Raw genomic sequence first — 22,861 nt, 5'->3', positions numbered from 1 at the left:
GCTTGATGATAGTTGCTACTGTTGGTAGTTTTGAGAGCATGAAAACTAAAACAATACAAAGATAAAATAAAACGATGCGGTAATTATAAACACTCACAGTGATCTCCCGAAGAACCGCAACCGAAGACGCCGACGGTCGACGAAGAGGTTGCCGCTGTCGGAAGCACGATCACGGAGCAACCGGAAAGTGCTTCAACGTTCACGAACCAAATCCCAGCCGAATGCTCTCCCTTTGCTCTCCCACGATCTCTCGATGCTCCCTGATCACCTCGCTAAAAAACTCACACCCTCGATCTGCACTTGGACGCCTCTTATAAGAAGGCTAAGGAAGACGAAGGGGAAAGGACGCCCCTTCGTCTCCCTGGCGTTTGCAGCAGCGAAAGGGACGAACCCTTTCGTCTGCCAAGTATAACGCCCAACATCTCCCACTCGTCCAAGTCAATCCATATGGTCACATAGACCATGTCTGTCACATAGACTACAAGGTGATCAAGTCACGAAGACCGGAGCGAAATTAGTCACAAAGACCAAATAAGTCACGAAGACTTTATGAGGATCAAGTCACGAAGACCAGAGCAAAATTTAGTCACAAAGACCAAATAAGTCACACAGACTTTATGAGGATCAAGTCACAAAGACCAGATCAGAACATCCATTCCATACATTAGGGAAAATGGTTCGTGCGACAGCAAGCACAGTGAGCATTCAATTGCTAAGAAGATTGTCACACCTTACTTAGCTGCTCCATAGAACAAGTCAGAGACATAAATGTCCATAGAACGAATCAAAGACATAAATGACTTGCCTTTACCCCAGATTAAATTATTTACATCATCATGAACATCTCTAATCCCTCATATTGACCATATGTCAAGAGCATGTTCAATACCTCCAATCAAACAAATTATTCACAATTACATTTTATGTACTGAACTAAAAATGTAACCGGTACCAGTGAATAAATGTCGCAGATGTAAATAAATATTAATCTTCCTTTTTAGCTAGAATCCATTCACTCTAATCAGTTGCTTTCCTAGTTATGCTCCATAGACCGAATCATCCATAGCCAATAGGAAACATGCTAAAGTAGCAGACACTGATCAGAACTTCAAGTAGACAGCTAAATAGTCACTTAGGGTAAAATCGAGATTAACTTATAATCTCAAGGGTCTTACATAGTAGAGAAGCAGGGATCCATTCTCCTACAACCCTTCTTGTCGCCATAGCACATGTGGTATGAATCACATGCTACGATGTTATTCTCTTTACCAAAAAGAGCGCATGTTTATCCTAATTTTAACATCGTACAGATTATGATCTAGACATTCCCAATGTCTAATCCTGAATTCAACATATGAATTTTAATCTGGCTTCAAGCAGATTTAGTAAATGGTGGGTGCATTTACTCTAATCATTACACAAATGATCTCATCTTGACACAAATATCAAGGCGACCTTAACTTATGGGTATGTCTCTATTCACAGCTACAAAAGTTGTCCCATAAGCAACGGTCTTACCTCTATTCGTACTCAACAAATAGAGATGATTGTCCATGTGAGTGGACCAATCCCAATCTGCCAACATGCTTATCGAGACTTTTATTCGAATGTAACCAAGACATATACACTGAATAGATCATGGAAATTTTCATTTATCAAAATGTCTTTACAATTGTTACATTCTCCGAAGTTCCAAAGACTTCATATGCCCATGAAATGACTCTTTAGTCAATGGCTTAGTAAAAGGATCAGCAAGCATATTCCGTGTAGGGATGTATTCAAGAATAATCTTTATCGTGTCAACAATATCCCTTACAAAATTATACTTAATTTTTATATGCTTGCCTTTGCTGTGGTATTTGGGATCTTAGGAAAAAGCTATCGTAGCTTGACTGTCTCAGTACACAGTAACAGGACTCCCACCATCCTCAGTATTTTTCAGATGCTTCAGGAACCTTCTTAGCCAGACAGCCTCTTGCACAACCACTGCACAAGCCACATACTCGGCTTCCATTGTCAATAAGGCTACACAAGCCTGCTTCTTGTTGTTCCATGAGATGGCACCATCATTCAGCAAGAAGACATAGCCAGATGTGGATTTTCTGTCATCAAGGTCCCCAGCCCAATCTGCATCTGAGTAGCCACTTAGGCTCATATCTGATCCTTGGAAACAGAGGCAATAATCAGCTGTTCCTTTAAGATATCTGAATATCCTCTTCACCGCTTTCCAGTGTCTCGATCTTGGGTTTGACTGAAAACGACTAACTAAGCCAACAGTATAGCTTATATCGGGACGAGTACACAACATAGTGTACATCAAACTACCAATAGCACTGGCATATTTCCTCAGGAGTCTTGGGATACATACTTTTGCTCAAGACAGTACCTTTTGCAATAGGCGTCTGTTCAATATTACAATCTGACATATTGAAGTGTTGCAGTATCTTAGTGATATAAGCTTCTTGAGACAAACCCAAAAGCCTCTTTGATCGGTCTCTAACGATCTTCACTCCTAAGATGTACTCTGCTTCTCCCATATCTATTATGTCAAATTGTGATGAAAGCCAACTTTTAACTTCTATCACACTCTTTATGTCACTTCCAGCTATTAGCATATCATCAACATATAATGATAAAATGACAAGCTTTCCTTTTTCCTTTCTTAGGTAAACACAATGATCCTCATTGATCATTTCGAAACCATAAGATAATATTACTTTATTAAATCTTATGTTCCATTGTCTTGACGCTTGCTTTAGCCCATATATAGACTTCCGAAGTCTACATACTCTTTTCTCTTGGCCTTCAGCAACATAACCTTCTGGTTGTACCATATAGATTTTTTCGTCAAGATTGCCATTAAGGAAAGCCGTTTTTACATCTATCTGATGTAATTCCATGTCATATTGTGCTACTATAGCTAGAATGACACGTATTGACACAAACTTCACAACTGGAGAGAATGTCTCTTCAAAGTCAATACCCTCCATTTGGGTATATCCTTTTGCAATTAATCGAGCTTTGTATCGATTAATCGATCCATCTGCTTTCCTCTATACTTTGAGAATCCACTTATTCCCAATAGCCCTTTGGCCTGGAGGAAGATCGACTAAATCCCAAACTTGATTCTTTCTCATTGACTCCATTTCTTCATCCATTGCAACTTTCCATTCTTTTCTAACTGAGCTGCTCAAAGCTTCCTCAACTGTTCGAGGTTCCTCATCATCAACTGGGAGAACCATCAATGCCTCATTCTCAATATCAAACCTTCTCCGAGGAATAATCTGACGACTACTTCTTCGAAGGTTAGACTGTTGAGAAACTGAATCATTCAGTGACAAATTACTCCCACTCGGTTGACTAGATTCAGACATCTCCTGATTTGTTAATAAAGGAACATTATCCTCCTCCTCTATCTCATATAGAGGAATTGTCTTATCAACTTCACCTCGTATTGGGAACTCAGTTTCTAGAAAAGTAGCATCTCTTGATTCTATTTCAGAGATGGTTCCATCTTGTCGCTCACCAATAAAAACATAACCCTTAGAAGTCTCATAATACCTTATAAAGATACACTTCTTACCTTTGGGTCCTAATTTTCTATATTCGTGAGTCTTATCATAAACGTAGGCAGCTGACCCCCAAGGTCTCAGATTACTCAAATCCGACTTTCTTCCTGTCCAACATTCATGAGGGGTAGATGGAACTGACTTTGAAGACACTTTGTTAAGTATATAGGTCGCAACTAATAATGCATCTCCCCAATAGGAGATTGGCAAATTAGCCTGCGCCATCATAGACCTAACCATTTCAAGAAGAGTCCTATTTCTTCTTTCAGCAACCCCATTTTGCTGTGGAGTTCCAGGGATAGTAAGCTGTCTAATAATCCCTTTCTCATTACACATTGTCTTGAACTGATCAGACAAATATTCTCCTCCACGGTCAGTGCGCAAGGTTTTAACCTTACGTTCCAATTGATTCTCAACTTCATTCAAGTAACGAATAAAGTAATCCAATGCTTCAGATTTGTAAGAAATCAAATACACATGACCAAAACGTGTGAAGTCATCGATAAATGTAATGAAATAAGAACTCCCATTTCTAGCCTTCACATTCATTGGACCACAAATATCCGAATGAATTAATTGCAATGGTGATTCAGCCCTAATAGCCTTACCAAACGGTTTCCTAGTCGTCTTTCCAGCAAGACAATGCTCACATACAGACAAGTTAATCTTAGCATGAGTGCCTAATAGGCTCTCCTTAGCTAATCTATTCATTCGTTCTTGTCCTATATGTCCCAATCTAGCATGCCAAATTTCATCATTAACATCAGCATTACTAGTAAGAGCAATGTTTGAAAAACAACTATTATTATTTGGTTCTACATCAAGAACCATAAAACCATTTGTTACATAACCATATCCAATTAACACAGAGTTAATTCGAAGTTCCACACAACGGCTATAAAAATTTACATTGTAACCTAAATCAAGAAGACAAATAACAGAAACCAGATTCCGTCGAATCTCAGGAGCGTACAGGACATCATGTAGAAACAAGGTGCCTCCACCACGTAGGTTGAGCTTGCAAGTGTCAATTCCTTTGACTTCTATTCTTGCATTGTTTCCTACATATATCCATTTGTTGCCAGCTGGTACCCGACGGTACTCCACATATGTAGCTCGATCACGAGCTACGTGGTTCGTTGCTCCTGAATCTACAATCCACAAAGGATACGAATCAGCTAACAACACTGTACTTGCAACATATTGCTCGTGGAAAGAAGACAAAATTGTTTTTACCTTTTTAGGCTCAGTACAATCCCGAGCAAAATGACCCTTCTTGCCACAGTTGAAGCAGGTCAACTTGCTCCTAGGTTTTTGTCCATTTTTCTTTCCTTTCTTCTTGATTTGGTTTTTTGCAGCAACAACATTAATCTCCTTTCCTTTCCCCTTTCCTTTCTTGAACCACTTGTTCTTATTCTTGGAACCAGAACCTTCAGCTACAAAAGCTTGACCCGAAATCCTTGCGGATTCAATCCTCTCTGCCTCAAGTTCCACATGGCGTGAGACATCAGTGAAAGTCTTGATACTCTCACTATGGGTCAGGTTCTGTTTCATCGTTTCCCAAGAATCAGGAAGGGAACGGATAACTGCCTGAACCTGATGTTCATCGATCAACGTATAACCTGCAGTCTTCAGCTCTCGAATCATGTTACCCATCTCCCTGAGATGTTGGGCCATGGTAACATTCGAGCGCTTCTTACAACTATCAAACTTGATAGTCAACTGACGGAGCTTACTCAGACTGACTCCACTGTACTTCTCTCTAAGGGCTACCCAGACAGCATGAGCCGATGGTAATGGCTCATACTCAAATACCAGGTCATCCACCATTGAACTAATCAATATACCCTTAGCAATGGAGTCCTTCCTTTTCCATGCCTTATAGGCATCAAGGTCACGTCTGTGCTGTGCTGTGGAACCATCAACCGGTTCATCCATGATTTGGTTTACAGCCTCCAGAACTTCTTGTTCCTCAAGAACATATTGTATCTTGAGGTGCCAGATTTTGTAGTTATCCCCATATAATTTCTCACCCTTATTGAGTTCAGCTATGATGATTTTAGTTGCCATGATCTACATAAATAAATAAATTATTTATTATTTCAGTGTAATTCATATATGTGCAACTATTTATTGACTCAGTGTAAATTAGAGTTAGTTTACAAAATCAAGTGATAACATCGTTTCCACTCATCATTTGTATGTTCTAATCTAATCAACACTGATCAATTATATTACACATATCCCAACTAATGAACAAATCATTTTATATGAACGAATCATATTTATATGAACTAATCATATCATGAAATGAACTAATCATTTCCAAGTTAGTTAACATATAACATAACTTTTATTATATAATTCTGTTCGTACAAAACAACAGAAATTATTTCATGACTCAAAATCTAGATGAGCTAGCACTGCTCGTACATAACGACAGCAAACAGAACACTAATAAACTAGATAGGTCAGCACTGCTCCCACTAGGACAAACACTAGTATAGCAGCCAACATTATCCCTATTAACCGGGACTCATTTGGGATAATCTCAGATGGGGTAGCTTCAGGATTCTCCATTAGATCCATTTCTGGATCTTCCTCGAGCATCTCCTGGTCCTTTTCAGACTCTTCAGGCTCTTCTTCACCCATATGGTGAAGTAGTTCCTCACACAGTACTGAATATGTGACACGCCCTTGATGACGCCCCCATACATAGTCTGCTATTATCCTGGGATACTCTGGCAATGAATGCATCAATGCCCAGATCCTATAACTGTCCATGACTGGAAACTCTTCTTGCTCAAGTTTCCAAAATAGTCTATCCAGCCGTCTAACATGTCCGTCAACTCCATAAGCAGACTTATACTCTATCTCCTGAATCTCCTCTCGGAGCTGGTTTCGCCGCACTTCGCGACGAGTCAATGTGGTAATCGTCCGTGCCATCTGAAAAATTGAATTTAAATAAGTCAGTACAAAACCGACTAACCAGTACAAAACCAGTTTAATTCAATTTATACAGGCATACCATCATTATAAATCAAGAAAAACAAATCTTCTCGATTTTCAGGAGTTTAAGTCGACTGATCCATTAGACCGGTCAATCAGGAGTCTGGATGTTAAACTTAGTTTATTGTCCTCATTAGAACTAATCTAATTGGACCTATGTTCTGTTCTTATTTAAACCCATTTGAGTCAATCACAGACTTATTAATCAAACTCAGGTTCGTTTGACTCGTCCAATTGTCCATTGGATTAAATCTGACTCATTAGAACAAATCCAATGTTTCAGATCAAATTTTGACACAACGGAACTAATCCGGTCACATTTGATCAGTCCAACTTCTGTAATCAATATTACCCTATTAATTCAATAATAAATCAGACTGGTTAAACCAACAAATGATTTAAACCTACTTTAAGTATCATTGAATCAAATTGATCTGCTTAAATTAACTAATAATTTAAACCAGACCGGGGTTTGATTAGACAAGTTGGTCTGATTTCATTTTTGATAAATTAGACCATAAATTAATTAAATATATTATTTATTAATCAATAATACATTTCTTATGTATTTATTTAATTAATAAATATATTTAATTAATTTCTACTGTGCATGCATGTACGTGAAGAAGAAAGAAAAAAAAAACATGCATGCATTTGTTTTTTCACTTTCCTTCACTGTGCTTCGTAAAACATACGGTGCACTTTTTTTTCAATTGATTCATGAATCGATTCATCAGAACTGTGCTTCGAAAAAGAAAAAAAAAATGAAAGCACTATACATTACGATTTTGAATCGATTGAAATTTATTTCAATCGATTCAATTAAATCAAATCGATTAATGAATCGATTCATGCACAGTGTTGAATCGATTCAGCACTTCTTCTTTTTATCTGTCGCGATTTTGAATCGATTGGAATGAAAATTCAATCGATTCAATTTACTGTTCATCTTCTTCTTCGCAATAGAAGAAGAAAAAACACGAGCTTTTCGGCGTCGTTTTTCATACTTTCAAAACTATACATGCTCTGATACCATTGTCGGTAGTTTTGAGAGCATGAAAACTAAAACAATACAAAGATAAAATAAAACGATGCGGTAATTATAAACACTCACAGTGATCTCCCGAGGAACCGCAACCGAAGACGCCGGCGGTCGACGAAGAGGTTGCCGCTGTCGGAAGCACGATCACGGAGCAACCGGAAAGTGCTTCAACGTTCACGAACCAAATCCCAGCCGAATGCTCTCCCTTTGTTCTCCCACGATCTCTCGATGCTCCCTGATCACCTCGCTAAAAAACTCACACCCTCGATCTGCACTTGGACGCCTCTTATAAGAAGGCTAAGGAAGACGAAGGGGAAAGGACGCCCCTTCGTCTCTCTGGCGTTTGCAGCAGCGAAAGGGACGAACCCTTTCGTCTGCCAAGTATAACGCCCAACAACTACTTTATTCGTATTTCTCTTCGTTAAGCCGATCGTGGTTTCGTGAATTTCCTACACATTTAAATGTATCGTGAGCAAATATATAAGCTTATATAGATGGTTAATATGTCTTATACAAATATATTATTATCATGAGATAACGTTAAATTTTAGATGATTGATTCGGTTCTATAAAAATTTTTTATTAGTTATCAGGATAATTAAAAAATGCTCACGGTGAATGATCCAGGAAGTTTAGTATATTTTGATTGTGCATCTTATTTGAAAGAAAAATTTATACAAATATAGGGAATCAAGGACACCAACAAAAGAATTTAATCTTTATAATTAAAAGTTACATATATTACATTTATTAAATATAGTAATATAATCAAATTATATTATAAACATTTATTACATTACAAGTTGATTATATTATCCCAGCTAAACGTAGTTGTAGTAATAATAATAAAATATATCACATTTAAGTCTCTTTATATTTATTAATATTGATTATTAAAAGAACATATGTATTTTTAATATTACCTTGGTAAAAATATCAATTCAATATTTTATTTATGATGGTAATAAAAAGTATTTACTATTTTACTATTTTCTATTTTTATTATAAAGTATTAATATCAAACTTTGGATATTATGTCACATTATCTTATCGTATACGTATTCTATGCGGGCGAGCCCATCGACTCTTGTATTCGGGCGAATGATGAGACTTTCTCTGAGGCCTCTTGTTTCTTCCCTCGCTTTTTATTTTTCTCTTCTTCCTCCGTTCAAACCCTAGAAATCCAACCACAATAACCCCCATCACTCACCGGCTTCTCCTCCCCTCCCAAATTCTCGGAATCCTCCAGTCTTCTCGGCCGCCCTCCGCTCCCGCTCCCAAACGTCGCCGGCTCCTCGATCCCGGGCCCTAACCGTCCTCGTTCCGGGAAGAGCTGTGGCTCACAAGCGCTCTTCAAATTGCCATCGGGTCGTCTATTGTCTCCCCCCTGCAAGCCTTCCTTGCACGCGAGGAGTCAAGTTTCGTTGAAAAATCCGGCGCCTTGGTGGTCTTCCTCGTCGGTTCGAATCTAGGGCGTTAGCATATTGTAGAAAAATTGCATTTTGAGCTGCGCGCACGTGTTTTTGGGACGGGTTCGGAGTTTGAAGACACTGAGAATTAAGGGTTTGACTTTGCTTGAGCTTGTTGTGGAATTCGGGCAGCTGAACTCTGCTTTGCCAAAACCTTGTCGTAGCTGGGGAGCCCTAGTAGCCTGGAAGGTATTCCTCTGTTCCTCAAGTATCGGAAGTGACATTGTAGCTGTGTTTGATTGGTTTACTGAGTCATTGGCTTTCATTTTACTCCGACGAGCAGAGTTGTGTAGTGAGCTGATCAGAGGAATCAAATTGGTACTGGAATAGGGATGAAGGTTTGATATGAGTAGACTGTCATTTAGGCCTCGTCCTCTTGACATTCACAAGAAGCTCCCTATTGTAAAATCTATTAAAGAGTTCGAGGAGGACGATGTTCCTACTGCCACTAGTTCAACCCGAAATTCTCTCCTGCCACGGGTTGCAACTGCCCATGACAGTGAGGTAAATCCAGATTCCTGGAAAATATAGTATTCCAACTATTCATTGTATGCTAGCAACTAATGCTGCCTTAGTTTTTCTTAGACAGTGATTCCATTTTGATTGTTGTATCTTATGTCATGGTCAGATCTATTCAAATACACACAGTGTTTAATATGGATACACCACACGAAGCACCTGTGCTCTCAGTTACATTTTACACTACTTCCGAATGCTATTTCTCCATTTACTTGAAGCCTTGAAGGTTCTTAACTTATACAGAGTGGAATTTCAATGAGGAAAAAGCTGTTTATCTGCAGATAGTTTTCTTTTAATTTAATTTAATTATATTATATTTAATTTTAATTTGTATATTTTTTAAATTTTCAATTACTTTTATTTTTATGTTTTGGGTGGAGTATGCTTGTTATTAATCTAAAGTTCTAGGTGTCAATGGCACTAAAAACTATCCAGTTATTCACTTGCAGTTGCATGCTTTCAGATTTAATCAGTATGTTCTTTTTTAGCCTTACTTGAGGTTCGTTCCTGTTTCAAGTCTAAAAGGATAAGTTCTCTTACATTTAATTATGGATCAGTTACATATTTGAATAGTGCAAAAAAAACCCATGCAAATTCCTAGAAGAAATGAACTGCCATAACTTTACTCTGAAAACTGCTATCGCTTATCTCACTCAAAATTTAGTAAGCATCTATTTACTCATAGTTTTGTACATTCTATCAATTTAGATATATAAGCTGATGAGACTAATGTTTGCCTCTTACAGAAGCATCGAACTCTTGGAAAGAAAATTTCACAAGAAATTCCTACTCCCCAATTCAGCACTGTGGAAACATATGAAAGAGATTATTCTCAGACCTTTTCTCAAACAACTAGTTACATACATGCAAGAGGAGGTAGACCACCTTATTGTGATAGAAATAGGACATACTAGTTTTCCTTCACATTATTTCTCATGTCGCACATGTATATTACACTTTACAGCCAGGGCTGAGATTGGTGAATTTGTCGAGTATGATTTGGATAATGAGGATGAGGATTGGCTTGAAGAGTTTAACAATGAGAGGAAGATTCTGTCACCAGAAAAGTAATGATAATAATTCCTAGTAACTGAAATTGCCTTGTATGATTAGCAGCTATTTTATCTTACATAATTTTGTAATATGATGTCTGGTTCTTAATCTAGAATCTTAGTTCCAGTAAAATCCAATTAGTTCTATGTTGATTCTATTACCAGAAAAGTAATGATATCAAATTTTCATGTATGTCTAGTGACTGTTTATTATGCTTAATTTTGAAATATATTGTCTCATTTCTAACTGTGAATCTTAATTCCAGTAAAATTTCAATTTCACTATGTTAAATTTACTTTCTTTAAGTTATTGTTTAGTGCATCACTATTGTACATTCGATATGGAAAAGAATATATTTGGTTATATTCCAGGGTTCCAGAATCTGAAATCTAGTTTTCAATTGACATTAGCATTTTCAAACAAAGGATATGCATTCTTACCTCCTCACGTTCAATTGCATAGATGAGAATTACATTTTTATCCCCGCTTATGTGTTAAGACAAGATATCTTCTTTGTCAAGATAGGAGTTGTTTTCAATCTTCTAGGGAAGTTTATTTGTGTTTCTTAGTACCTTTCTGTTCCTATTGTCATGTCTTATCTGCTTCATTTGTTTACATTTTAAGACAAGATATTATGTTTTTCAAGAGAAGAGATTTTTTCAATCCATCTGGGGAAGCTTGTTTGTGTTGTTTATTCCCTTTATGTTGCTATTGTCATGTCTTATCTGCTTCATTCCAGGTTTGAGACCCTCCTGTTCAAGTTAGAGATTTTGGATCATAAAGCTCGAGAAAGAGCAGGAGTTCTAACACCTACATTTGGAGCTCCTGTTCCTGTTCTTTTGCAGCTTGAATCTGCAGCAGAGGTTAATCAGTAATAACAGTATCATGGAACCTTATTTGACAAATCATAAGGAATCAACCTTTTCTTTTGTTAGCAAGCTTGTTCCATGATTATCAATCTCTCCATCACCCAAAGAATATGTTGGCTAGCACAGATCTTTATGCTGACGTAGTTGATTTCTTTGGATCCTTATTGAATGTACTTACTGTAAATACCTAAACAAATTTAGAATGGACTCAGAATATCAGATAATTTCTGTTCGTAACTTATTCTTGCTTGTTGATAGTTGGGTTGGAAAATAATTTAAATTTAGATAAGATGTCTAATTGGGTTAAGCATGTTACTTTGACAAATTTGTTCTCGTACAAATTGAATCTAAGTTGGACAGGATCTCAACTCTGAACTATTCATATCCCCACAAGTTAAGGATGAGTTATAGAAGAAGTTGGTTGGAGGCTGGTGGAGGAGAAGAGCCATCAGTGAACTTGTCAATGAAAGGGTAAAATTTGGTAAAGGATTCTCATATTGGAATAGGTGATGATATGGCGGCACAAATGGAAGGTGTTAGGCATTTTGTAGTGACTTGGTTTATCATAAACATGATCATATAGGAAAAAAAGAAGATCACATATGTCATAATATATCAGTATTTTATAATTTGTTTTCCTGTTTAATCAAGAGATTATTGAGGTGATATTTCCAAATTCTATGGCTTTGGAAAAAATAGTTGATTTGAGCATGTATTGAAAATCTGAAATGTGAGCTTATATTTAATTCCTAAGAAAAAATTTCAAGAGCAAGACTTACTAAAAGTTTACACATTTGCAGGCTTTGCAATCTCTATCTGTGCGTTCCATCATTTTGCAATCAATATATAATTACTGGAAATCAAAGGTATCATGTAATATAAACAATCAATTTGGGAATGGTACTAGCTATTAAGCATTGATATTTTTCATTTTTAATCCTTTTGTTATAAAAATGAAAACATAGTTTATAATCTTGTTCACTTTGTTTTCTTCTCCGTAGTGCAAAGAATGTGAAATAGTTCATTCTGACTAGAATTTGCAGATTTTCTGTACCTTTATCTTAATCCTTTATTCTTATACATGTCTTATCTTTTTGGCAGCGAGAACAGTGGCAAAAACCTATTTTGCATCACTTGCAGGTTAGCATGGCTAATTAGATATGTTTAATTTTTGATTGATAGTTATTTTTTCTCACTTTTAGCATTATATATTAATATATTGACTTAACTTTGAGAAGACGGGTTGCTTTTGTCTTTAACAGTACTGGTCAAAAGTTTTAGAAGACAGCTTTAAATACAAAATGAGCATTTGTTGTCAACATAGATTGTGATTATACTAAAAAAATGCTAATACAGTGAGGTTGCTCCTTACTTGCAAGAGCAGACACTGAAATCTTCCTGAAACTTTAGTCTCTTCGTTGCGCCCAATGCTCTATGGAACTAGTACTATATATGTTCTTTCTACAGTTCAATAGAAGAAGTTTAACAATACACTCTTCCTCGTTGCTTGATGTTGATTATACTGGCTTCGTTGTTTAAGAGTTTGTTTCTTTAATGCAATTCTCTGCAAAACAGTCAACCTGAACATAGCTACTTCTGCTCTTGTGCAGCCTCCTCCCCCAGTAAACGACACTAATCCATATAATGTGTTTAGACCCAGGGAAAAGGCACATCGCCTTCATACAAGAAGGGTAAACCTACTGAACATGTCAGAATTGTTTATCTTCATACCATTTTTTTTCAGAACATCAATATGCCAATAATGTATATTCTTGACATTCATGAAGATTCTGTTTCTCAGATGCAAAGGAGGGAAAATAATGTTCAATCCTTTGAAAAGCTTCGGCAGGTAAATGCAACTCTTTCACTCTCATTGGAACATTATTTTCTGAAAAAAGCTTATCAAGCATTTATATGTGAAGTCATGTTTGACTTCTCACTTAGTCAATATTAATGTAAATGAATCTAGTAATTTCTCCTTTAGTGTTGTTTGGACCTTTACGATGTGGCCAATCCTAATTTTAAAGTTCATTTTAATTTAATATGAGATCTGAAAATGCTTGCTATGAAGGCATCTATATTTTTGTGCTATTTTAACCCAAAGAGATTGCCCACTGGACTCAAGCCATATTTCCTATCTGGTAGGGTGGCAAAAGAAGGCCTAGGAGTTTTAAGTTCTTATATGTGTTAGATTATACATGAATCTGTCATCCCGTCTATCTATTATTGACATATATGAGTTCATTCTGTTTGTTTCTACGTCCTTGTGGAAGAATATCTAGGAATTTTGTTTCTGACTAGTGACTATCAATATCAAGGATTTTCTTTAGTTCAACACAAAAACTTTTTTGTTTGGCTGCCAAGCATCTTTGCACTTCAAAACTGGCTTGTAAAGTAACTGCTCATTTGAGATTGATGTTTATAAAAAATCATATCGTTTGCAATTGTAACTGCATTAAAATTGAACACATTACTTATCAGTGTTTTGCTTGTAATCAATCACTTTCCAATAGTTTTCTCTCAAAGTAGCTATTACCATTTTTGCAAGTGGGAAAAAACATTTGCATTTGTGAGTCAATACCCAGCAACAAAGTATCATATGCAAACCTTGTTTGTGATAATAAGAAGAAAATTTAGAGCCTGATCAGTATGTTATTGCAGGTTAAAAAATTTGTTAGAGCCAAATTATCTTTTTCTATTGACCTCATGACTTCTCTACATCTAACTGTTCTGCTTCCTACAAATTAATGGGCCTAATTTTGACTGATCCTGAAAGCTCAAACAACGATATATTATTGGTGAGGTCTGACAGAATTAGCCATATGGATGATAATTACTTTCTTGGTCTTTTGGAATGCTACCAGCTTTGCATATTCCAATTGCTTTTGTTCAGTGTTGTTCCAGTATATATTTACTTCATTTTAGCAATGTTAGCTCTGGTACTTGTTATCCTGAATGAAAGCATTCAATTTCAGGTCAGGCTTAGCTTGGAGCAGGCCAAGAGAGTGGTAGAAGCCTTGATTAAGGTTTATAGTTACACATTCATCTATTATTACTTTGTCTGTATTCAATGCAGTGAAAAAAAAAAGTTAGCGATTCATCACTAGCATGTGTGCAGAGGGAACAGAAGAAACGAGAATTCATGGAATGCGCGGTTAATCTCCAACGCACCAAGTTGAAGTATAAGGTATATCCAAATACAAAAAAAAAAAAAACTACTTTTCTCCTTTAACTAGGCTATTCTTCGAGTTAATAATTCTATTTGAAGTGTTGATAGTTTTTTTATGAAACGCTTTTATGTGCAATATATTTGTTTCAAATTGAATATCATCGATTGCTTGTTAAAGGGCCTTCTAGTTTCCCGGCTTAACTAAAACTTGTTTCAGCATGAGGCACAACTTGTCGACGACAGAATGGCATTGTCTGGTTTTCCAGCATCATGGAAGTTTACTTCCAGTGATGATGATGATGATGATGATGATATGGATACCGACTACACACAATCTTGGCCCGCCTCATTTTATCCAAATTATGCAGATTCTAATCTTATGGTTGTTCGCAAAGAGCCAATAAAGCGAGAATTAAAACAGAGATATGTATCGGATGGATGGCTGCAGAGAATGGTATGCATTCACTTTCCAGAATTGTTTTGTTTTCTATCTGCGAGTTAGTAGAAAGTTTCAAACGAACAATCTTGATGACTTTGAAATAGTTAAATGATATAACACTTGAGTGTCCATATCTGTGGCAGGATCCTGATGAGCCAATAATGCTTTTCTCAAAACCTCTGGATTCAGATAGACTCGCAGCCTTTGGCATTATGCCACCATCTCATCCGCCCACTGATGATGGATCAGTCATACCGGCCTTCCGTGCCAGGATTGGTCGCGGAGGACGTATAATCTTTGACCGTTGTGATCCGCATTTGTAAGTTTCATTCGACCAAAAGAGCTTTCCTTTTGCTCCCTATTCAAGGCCTGGTCCTCGTCTGTCAAATGGCTAACACTATCGCTTGCATTTTTTATGTATAGGCCATTAGATTAAGCCTTTCGATAACACTGATTCTATAGCATTAGGGTTCTTTGATGCAAGCCAAGAAGCAAGCGCGACTGACTCAAAGGTCGTGTGCTGATTTAAGATGAAAGAGGTATGACTCGTGGCCAGGCATGGAGAGGTTTTTCGAACTGGCCATGGTGATCGCTTCTCGGTCTCTCTACCATTGGACACTTATTTGTCTTAGATTAAAGGCTAAGCATTCTTTGTTCCTTGTTCTACTATTGTGGATTTGAGTTTACTTCCAATGCTTGCTATTTTGGGTTAACTCTTTGACGCGATGAATATGATGGCTCGTGCTTGGATAGGGGCTCAGGATCAGCTTCATGAAAATCTTATATTCTCCAAGGAGGTTTTACCATGTGTAAACACTCTTTCATGGAACTTTAACTTTAGTCGGACGTGACCAAGAAACCACAAGTTTCGCTTGGTTAGTTCGGAATGCTAAACTTATTAATTTGTCCAGTATAATACTGCAAGGATCCGGCTTGATTTAGGCATTTCATTATTCTCATGTTTCTTCATATTTTGACTCAACCTAACGCACAATTCACATGAAACAAACCGTTTATATGTTACAACTTGATTGATTATAGTTACTCCACTAGCTTGATCCATTTAAACGCAATTCATTTTTAAATAAAAAATAATAAAATTTGAGTTTTTATTTAGACAATTAAAATTGAAAAGTCAAATTATACTATTAAGAGTGAAAAAGTTCATTCTTTTATTTTTGGCAATAAATCTTGATGCATTATTGAAAAGATAAAGTAAACTAACAACTTTAAATAACGATTATTGTGAAAAAAAATAAAGAGTTTCGTTAATCTATGTATTTAGTAAATTTATAATTTTAATTAATTTATTTTTAAAAATAAAAAATTTCAATAATCTACTAGCAATAGAACAGTCAACCAAACAATAATTAACATGTTTGATTTATCAAATCTAATATTAAATAGCTTTGTACATGACCCAGTAAACTTTCTGTAATACTTAAATCACTTATTTTATTTTTAAAATTATTAAACTCACTTATTTTATTTTTAAAATTATTAAATTAGGTACCCAATATTTATTTTATCTCTTGGTATTTATCCCAGTGCTTGTTATATTTTGGTTTTTTTTCAATGCGTAGATTTATTTTAAAAAGATTTTTTAGGAATCACTGTTCATAATAATATATCATCTTAAATTAATATTTTATTTAATATTTGAGAGTATAAATATAATCAAGAGAATTAGACGAATATATATGATTTTATTTTATTTTATTTTGAACTTTAAATCTATCCATTGACTTCAATTAAAATTAATTGATACATCTAGAAAATTCAAAACGATATGAATTATATATTGTTTTTTTTTCATCTATTTTCTCGATTATATTCACGTTTAATTTTTTTTTTTATCAATTATTGTAATTTACTGTTTAGGAATATAAAACCAATTTTAATGGACTGAGCACTCTTTTATTTTTTTTCACAATTAAAAAATTAATTCATGTTCTAAAACAATGATTACACTTAATATATTTAGCCAAATTAATACGTTATATATATATAATTAAGAAAATTAGATTAACACATAAATCAATCAATCGGTTTCGATTAAAATCGGATGATGGAGATAAAGAGCTTAGAATGATATAAAAAAGATTCTATGTATTCGTCTAGTTCTCCATATCTATACCATCAAAAATTCAATTTTGGATTAATATATTAAGAGTAATGTTTTTTTAATATGAATATATAAAAAAAACTAATTTATGTTAAAAAAAATCATTACATTTAATATATTAGGTCAAATTAATATTTGAGACTAGTATATAAACATTAGAATTAGACAAATATATAGAATATGATTTCATATCATTTTGAGCTCTCTAGATTATTTTAAATAAAATCATACATGTTTCCATGTAATTTTAAATGGTTTAGGTATCAACCAATTTAATTAATTTTAAATAAAATCGGTAGATTGATATAGAAAATTTAAAATGATATGAAATCAGATTATATATATTTCTTTAGTTCTATTTATTATATTCATACTTTTAATTTTAGTTTGATCCAGTATATTGAACGTAGTAATTTTTTTAATATGAATTAGTATTTTTAGATATATTCATGTTTAAAAAAATTTACTGTTCTCAATATATTATGTCAAATTAATATTCGAGAATATAAATATAATTAGAAGAACTAGATGAATATAGAATCTGATTACATATCATTCTGAACTCTTTAAGTACATCAGTCGATTTAGGTTAAAATCGACTAATGAACTTAGAGAGCTCGGAATAACATAAAACTAAGTCTTATGTGTTCATCTAATTTTTTTTTTATTATATTTATGTGTTTAAATATCAATTTGGTATAATATATTGGAAACAATATTTTTTTATTTTTTTTAAAAATAAATCAGATATTTTAATAACATCTGTGCATTTAAAAAAGAATATTAACCTAAATAATTGAGATAAATGTGAAGAGTTAAAATAAGTATTGAGTATGTATTTGATAATTTTAAAATAAAGTATGATTTTCGTATTTCAAACAATTTCATGCGCGTAAAAAACTGAATAATAAATTAACTTTATAATAGCTTTTAATTAGAAATAAATTACAACTTTTAACTAATATCATAATACTAAATTATATAAGGAAATAATATATCTTAAATTATTTGGTAATATATCTTTGAACGCAATTCAGTAACTTTGTTAAAAAATATATTAACTATTATTTAATAACAAAATATGAGTTTTCTTAAATTAAAATTTCTAAAAATCAATTAAAATTTTTAATATTTAATATAAACAATTTAAGCTATTCTTAATTTAATATATATATATATATATATATATATATATATATATATATATATATATATATATATATATATATATATATATATATATATATATATATATATATATATATATATATATATATATATATATATATATATATATATATATATATATATATATATATATATATATCCATCACAATTATAATCATTTACTATCTATCTCAAATTTATATATTATTATTTTTAAAAATAATTTTTAAAACTTAAAGAAAACTAATATTTTTATGAATATAAAAGTTAACAATACGTGGTTTAAACATGCCAAACCAACTAATATATCAGTTCTCAATTTAATTTAAAATTTATTTGAAGTGCATAACGTATGAAATTCTTGATTCTCACCGGGATCATTTGTATCGTATGGACATGAGAAATTCATCCAATCACATAGAGAATCATGCGTCGACATTGCTGTGGCTGTACTGCCAATGGATGAAAAGCGTACCATTGAGTTTGGCCTTATGAAAATCGATGAAGAAGGATGGATCATTGAGTTTGCAGAGAAGCCAAAAGGCGAGCAACTGAAGGCAATGCGGTGAAGTTGGTTTCTGGTTTTCATCTGAATTTACAAATGATCAAGAACTAGTTGGTTGATTTTCATCTTAAGTAGAGTAATTTCATTGTTCACAAATTGCAGGTGGATACCATAATTTTGGGTCTTGATGTAGAAACAGGAAAGACGATGCCTTTTATTGATAGCACGGGCATCTATTTGATCAACAAAGACATAATGCTTAAATTACTTCGCGATAAGTTCCCTTCAGCAAATGATTTTGGTAGCGAAGTAATTCCTGGGGCTTGCAACCTCGGATTGAGAGTATGTCTCTCCCTTCTAATTGTTTTTCATCTATTTATGATGTTATTAGTATACTGTCTAAGTACTCTGATTTGTTAGATGCTAATTTACGATTAATTTGTAACCAAAGGTACAAGTTTATCTATATGATGGTTACTAGAAAGATATTGGTACCATAGAAGTATTTTACCATGCTAATCTTGGGATTACGAAGAAGCTCGTACCTGAATTCAGGTAAATTAAGATAATTAGAGAATTATTTGCTTATAATTTTTTTTTATTGTAGTTACTAAAGTGTGTTTTTCAATTGCAGTTTTTATGAACTTTCATATTGAATATATACTCAAGCTCGATATTTGCTTCCATCTATAATGCTTGATACTGATGTTATCGATAATGTCATCGATGAGGGATGTGTGATTCAAGTAAGACCTTTTGAGATTCTTCATTTTAACACCTTTTCCTCCCTACAAAGTTTGCTAAATACTCGTCATATACTTTTGTATTTGTAGAAATGCAAGATTCATCATTATGTAATTGGCCTTCGTTCTTGCATTTCGGAAGGTGCAGTGGTAGAAGATACTTTACTAATGAGAGCTGATTATTATGAGGTAAAATTTACATTTGGTTGATGATCAGAGTTCGATAAATTGATACTTAGAAGTAACATTTTCAGTATTTCATGTTGTGTTTTCATTTTGCTTATGAATGAATCCAGAAAACACTGTTTGTGAATGTAATTCATCGTTTTCTTATATGCAGACAGAAGCCGACAAGATTCTATTAGCCGCATTTTAAGGTGTTGTGAAACCCATTGATCTTTCAACAATAATGACTTGTGATTCCCTTTGAAATATAAAATATAAAAAATTCTAACACACTCTTTTAACGATTTGCTATTGCATATCATTAATATTGAAAATGTGCCAGAAGCATCAAGGGATTCCCATGATACTTCATCAAAAGTGGCATTGTCACCCTAATAAAGCACCTCTTTTATTTTAATTTATAAGTTTTATTTTTTATGTAGAGTAAATGATAAAGTTTTTTTTTTTTGGATGTTATGTATTTGAATTTTTTTAACAGTATATATTTCTATCAATAAATAAGTTGAGATTTTGATTATTTGGTTGTGTTTTGAGAATTTAAGAAATTAGGTTACATTAAAAGAATATCTTTCAATTGATTTGGTAAAGTCCAAAATTAAATTATTTTAATATTTTTTATGAAATGAATTTCTAGATGCAGAATTTCTTAACATTAAGTTGGTAAAAGGTGTCAAACCTTTTTTGTTGTTTTGTTATACTTTTTTTTTCGTTTTGCAGTATATCTGGAATTCATTAATTGTATCCTATTCTTTGTAATAGATACACAAGCAAAGAAAATACAAGGGAAAGATGGCAAAAGCGAACTCTTTTATTTAGATTGATAGGGAGTTGTGGACAGACAAAAAGAGATAAAAGCACCAAAAATAATTTCAATTTAAAACTTATTAGTAATTTTAATTTTTTTTTTATTCTCAAATCATATTTATATCGCTTCTTCATCATTCTTTCTTCCACTCTAGAAGAATATTATTCCGAACTCTTTAATTCCATTAGTCGATTTTGGTTAAAATCGACTAATAAACCTACAGATATCAGAATAACACAAAACTAAGTCTCATGTGTTATTCTGATTATATTCATGCGTTTAAATATCAATTTGATATAATATATTAGAAACAATATATTTTTTGTATTTTAAAAAAATAAATCAGATATTTTAATAAAAATATGTGCATTTAAAAAATAATATTAACCTGAATCATTGAGATAAATGTGAAGAGTTAAAATAAGTATTGAGTATATTATTTGATAATTTTAAAATAAAGTACAATTTAGGTATTTGTTTGTAAAAAACTGAATATTAAATTTATAAAAGCTTTTAATTAGAAATAAATTACAACTTTGAACTAATATCAAAATACAAAATTATATAAGGAAATAATATATCTTAAATTATTTGGTAATATATCTTTGAACTTTCAAAATTGCAATATAGTAACTTTGTTAAAAAAAATATATTAACTATTATTTAATAACAAAATATGAGTTTTCTTAAATTAAATTTTTTAATATTTAATCTAAACAATTTAAGCTATTCTTAATTTAATATCTATATCTATCTCAATTATAATCATTTACTATCTATCTCAAATTCATATATTATTATTTTTAAAAGTAACTTTTTAAATTTAAAGAAAACTAATATTTTTATGAATATAAAAGTTAACAAATAGCATGCCAAACCACCATATATCAGTTCTCAATTAAATTAAAATTTATTTTATTTTACTTTTAAATTTTATTTAAATTTCAATTTTGTTCATAAATATTTAAACTTAAATAAGACTTTTCGATATTTCATCTTTATTCAAGCCCTTCACCGTACCATGAAAGAACCATTTATATGTTACAATTAACTCTATTAGCTTAATCAGTTTAAATACAATCCTTTTAAAAATAAAAAATAAAATAAAAGTTAATTTTTTATTTAGACAACTAAAATTGAAAAGTCAAATTATACTTCTCCAAAGTAAATTAACAGCTTTAATTTATTATTACATAAAAAAAGAATTTCATTAATCTATGTATTTAATAAATTTACAACTTTGATTAATATATTTTAAAAATTAAAGAATTTTGTTAATCTATTTATTTACTTGGAAACTATGAATCTTAAAAAGTAAAAAAAAACAATAATTAAGGTATTGGATTTATCAAATCTAATACTAAATTTCAATAAAAAAATTCTTAACTTAAAATTAAGATTTGTAATATTGAATCTAAACACTACTTTAAATAAGTGGTCAAAGAATGCTAAGTCACCTAATTTACCGGATTTTAATTTAATTTAAAATTTTTTTTTTCTGAAATAAAACAAATAGTTGATATTTAGGAGTAACATTTTCAATATTTCATATTTTATTTTCATTTTAGTTATGAACAAATCCATAAAACATTTTTTGTGAATGTAATTTATCATTTTCTTATATGTAGACAGAAGTCGACAAGATTCTATTAGCCGTGAAAGGTAATTTTTCAATCGGAATTGGAAGAGATTCTCATGTTAGAAAAGTTATTATTGATAAGAATATTTGAATGGGACAAAACGTTAAGGTGTTGTTAAACTCATTGATCCTTCAACAATTATGATTTATGATTCTCTTTAAAATATAAAAAATTCTAATACACTTTTTTAACAATTTGCTATTGCAGATCATTAATACTGAAAATGTGTAAGAAATATCAAGGGAGGTCCATGGATACTTCATCAAAAGTGAGATTGTCACCATAATAAAAGATGCTTTAATCCCAAGTGGAACAATAATTTGATGTCTTTCATCTTTCATTTCAATTTACAAGTTTTATTTTTCATTTTTTATGTAGAGTAAATGATAAAGTTTTTTTTTATGTTATATATTTGAATTTTTTTAACAGTACTTATTTCTATCAATAAATAAGTTGAGATTTTGATTATTTGGTTGTGTTTTGAGAATTTTAGAAATTAAGTTGACTTTAAAAGAATATTTGTTCTATATTGTTATTACTACAAATGTTTTA

The 22,861-nt window shown here is 32.6% G+C and overlaps 1 protein-coding gene and 1 pseudogene across 3 annotated transcripts; both read left to right on the top strand.

Annotated features, from left to right (window-relative positions):
• The first annotated feature begins 8,731 nt into the window (after positions 1-8,731).
• On the top strand, positions 8,732-15,944 carry LOC122043175 (enhancer of polycomb-like protein 1). 3 transcript variants are annotated; one of them, XM_042603663.1, is made up of 14 exons: positions 8,732-9,278; positions 9,373-9,593; positions 10,355-10,484; positions 10,573-10,675; positions 11,401-11,524; positions 12,331-12,396; positions 12,632-12,670; positions 13,141-13,221; positions 13,332-13,379; positions 14,506-14,556; positions 14,649-14,717; positions 14,917-15,153; positions 15,282-15,457; positions 15,601-15,944. In XM_042603663.1, exons 2-14 carry the CDS (start codon positions 9,435-9,437, stop codon positions 15,614-15,616), a joined length of 1,299 nt encoding a protein of 432 aa, XP_042459597.1. In that variant the 5' UTR covers positions 8,732-9,278; positions 9,373-9,434; the 3' UTR covers positions 15,617-15,944. The 3 variants fall into 3 exon arrangements, with proteins under 3 accessions (XP_042459597.1, XP_042459598.1, XP_042459599.1); XM_042603664.1 differs by having other exon boundaries at positions 15,562-15,944; XM_042603665.1 differs by lacking the exon at positions 12,331-12,396.
• On the top strand, positions 15,864-22,633 carry LOC122044234 (annotated as a pseudogene).
• Positions 22,634-22,861: the final 228 nt, after the last annotated feature.

This window comes from Zingiber officinale, chromosome 2A (assembly GCF_018446385.1).
Source record: "Zingiber officinale cultivar Zhangliang chromosome 2A, Zo_v1.1, whole genome shotgun sequence".
Lineage (NCBI taxonomy): Eukaryota > Viridiplantae > Streptophyta > Magnoliopsida > Zingiberales > Zingiberaceae > Zingiber > Zingiber officinale.
Note: the sequence above shows the minus strand (reverse complement) of the source record. Positions and strands in the feature narration are given on the sequence as shown.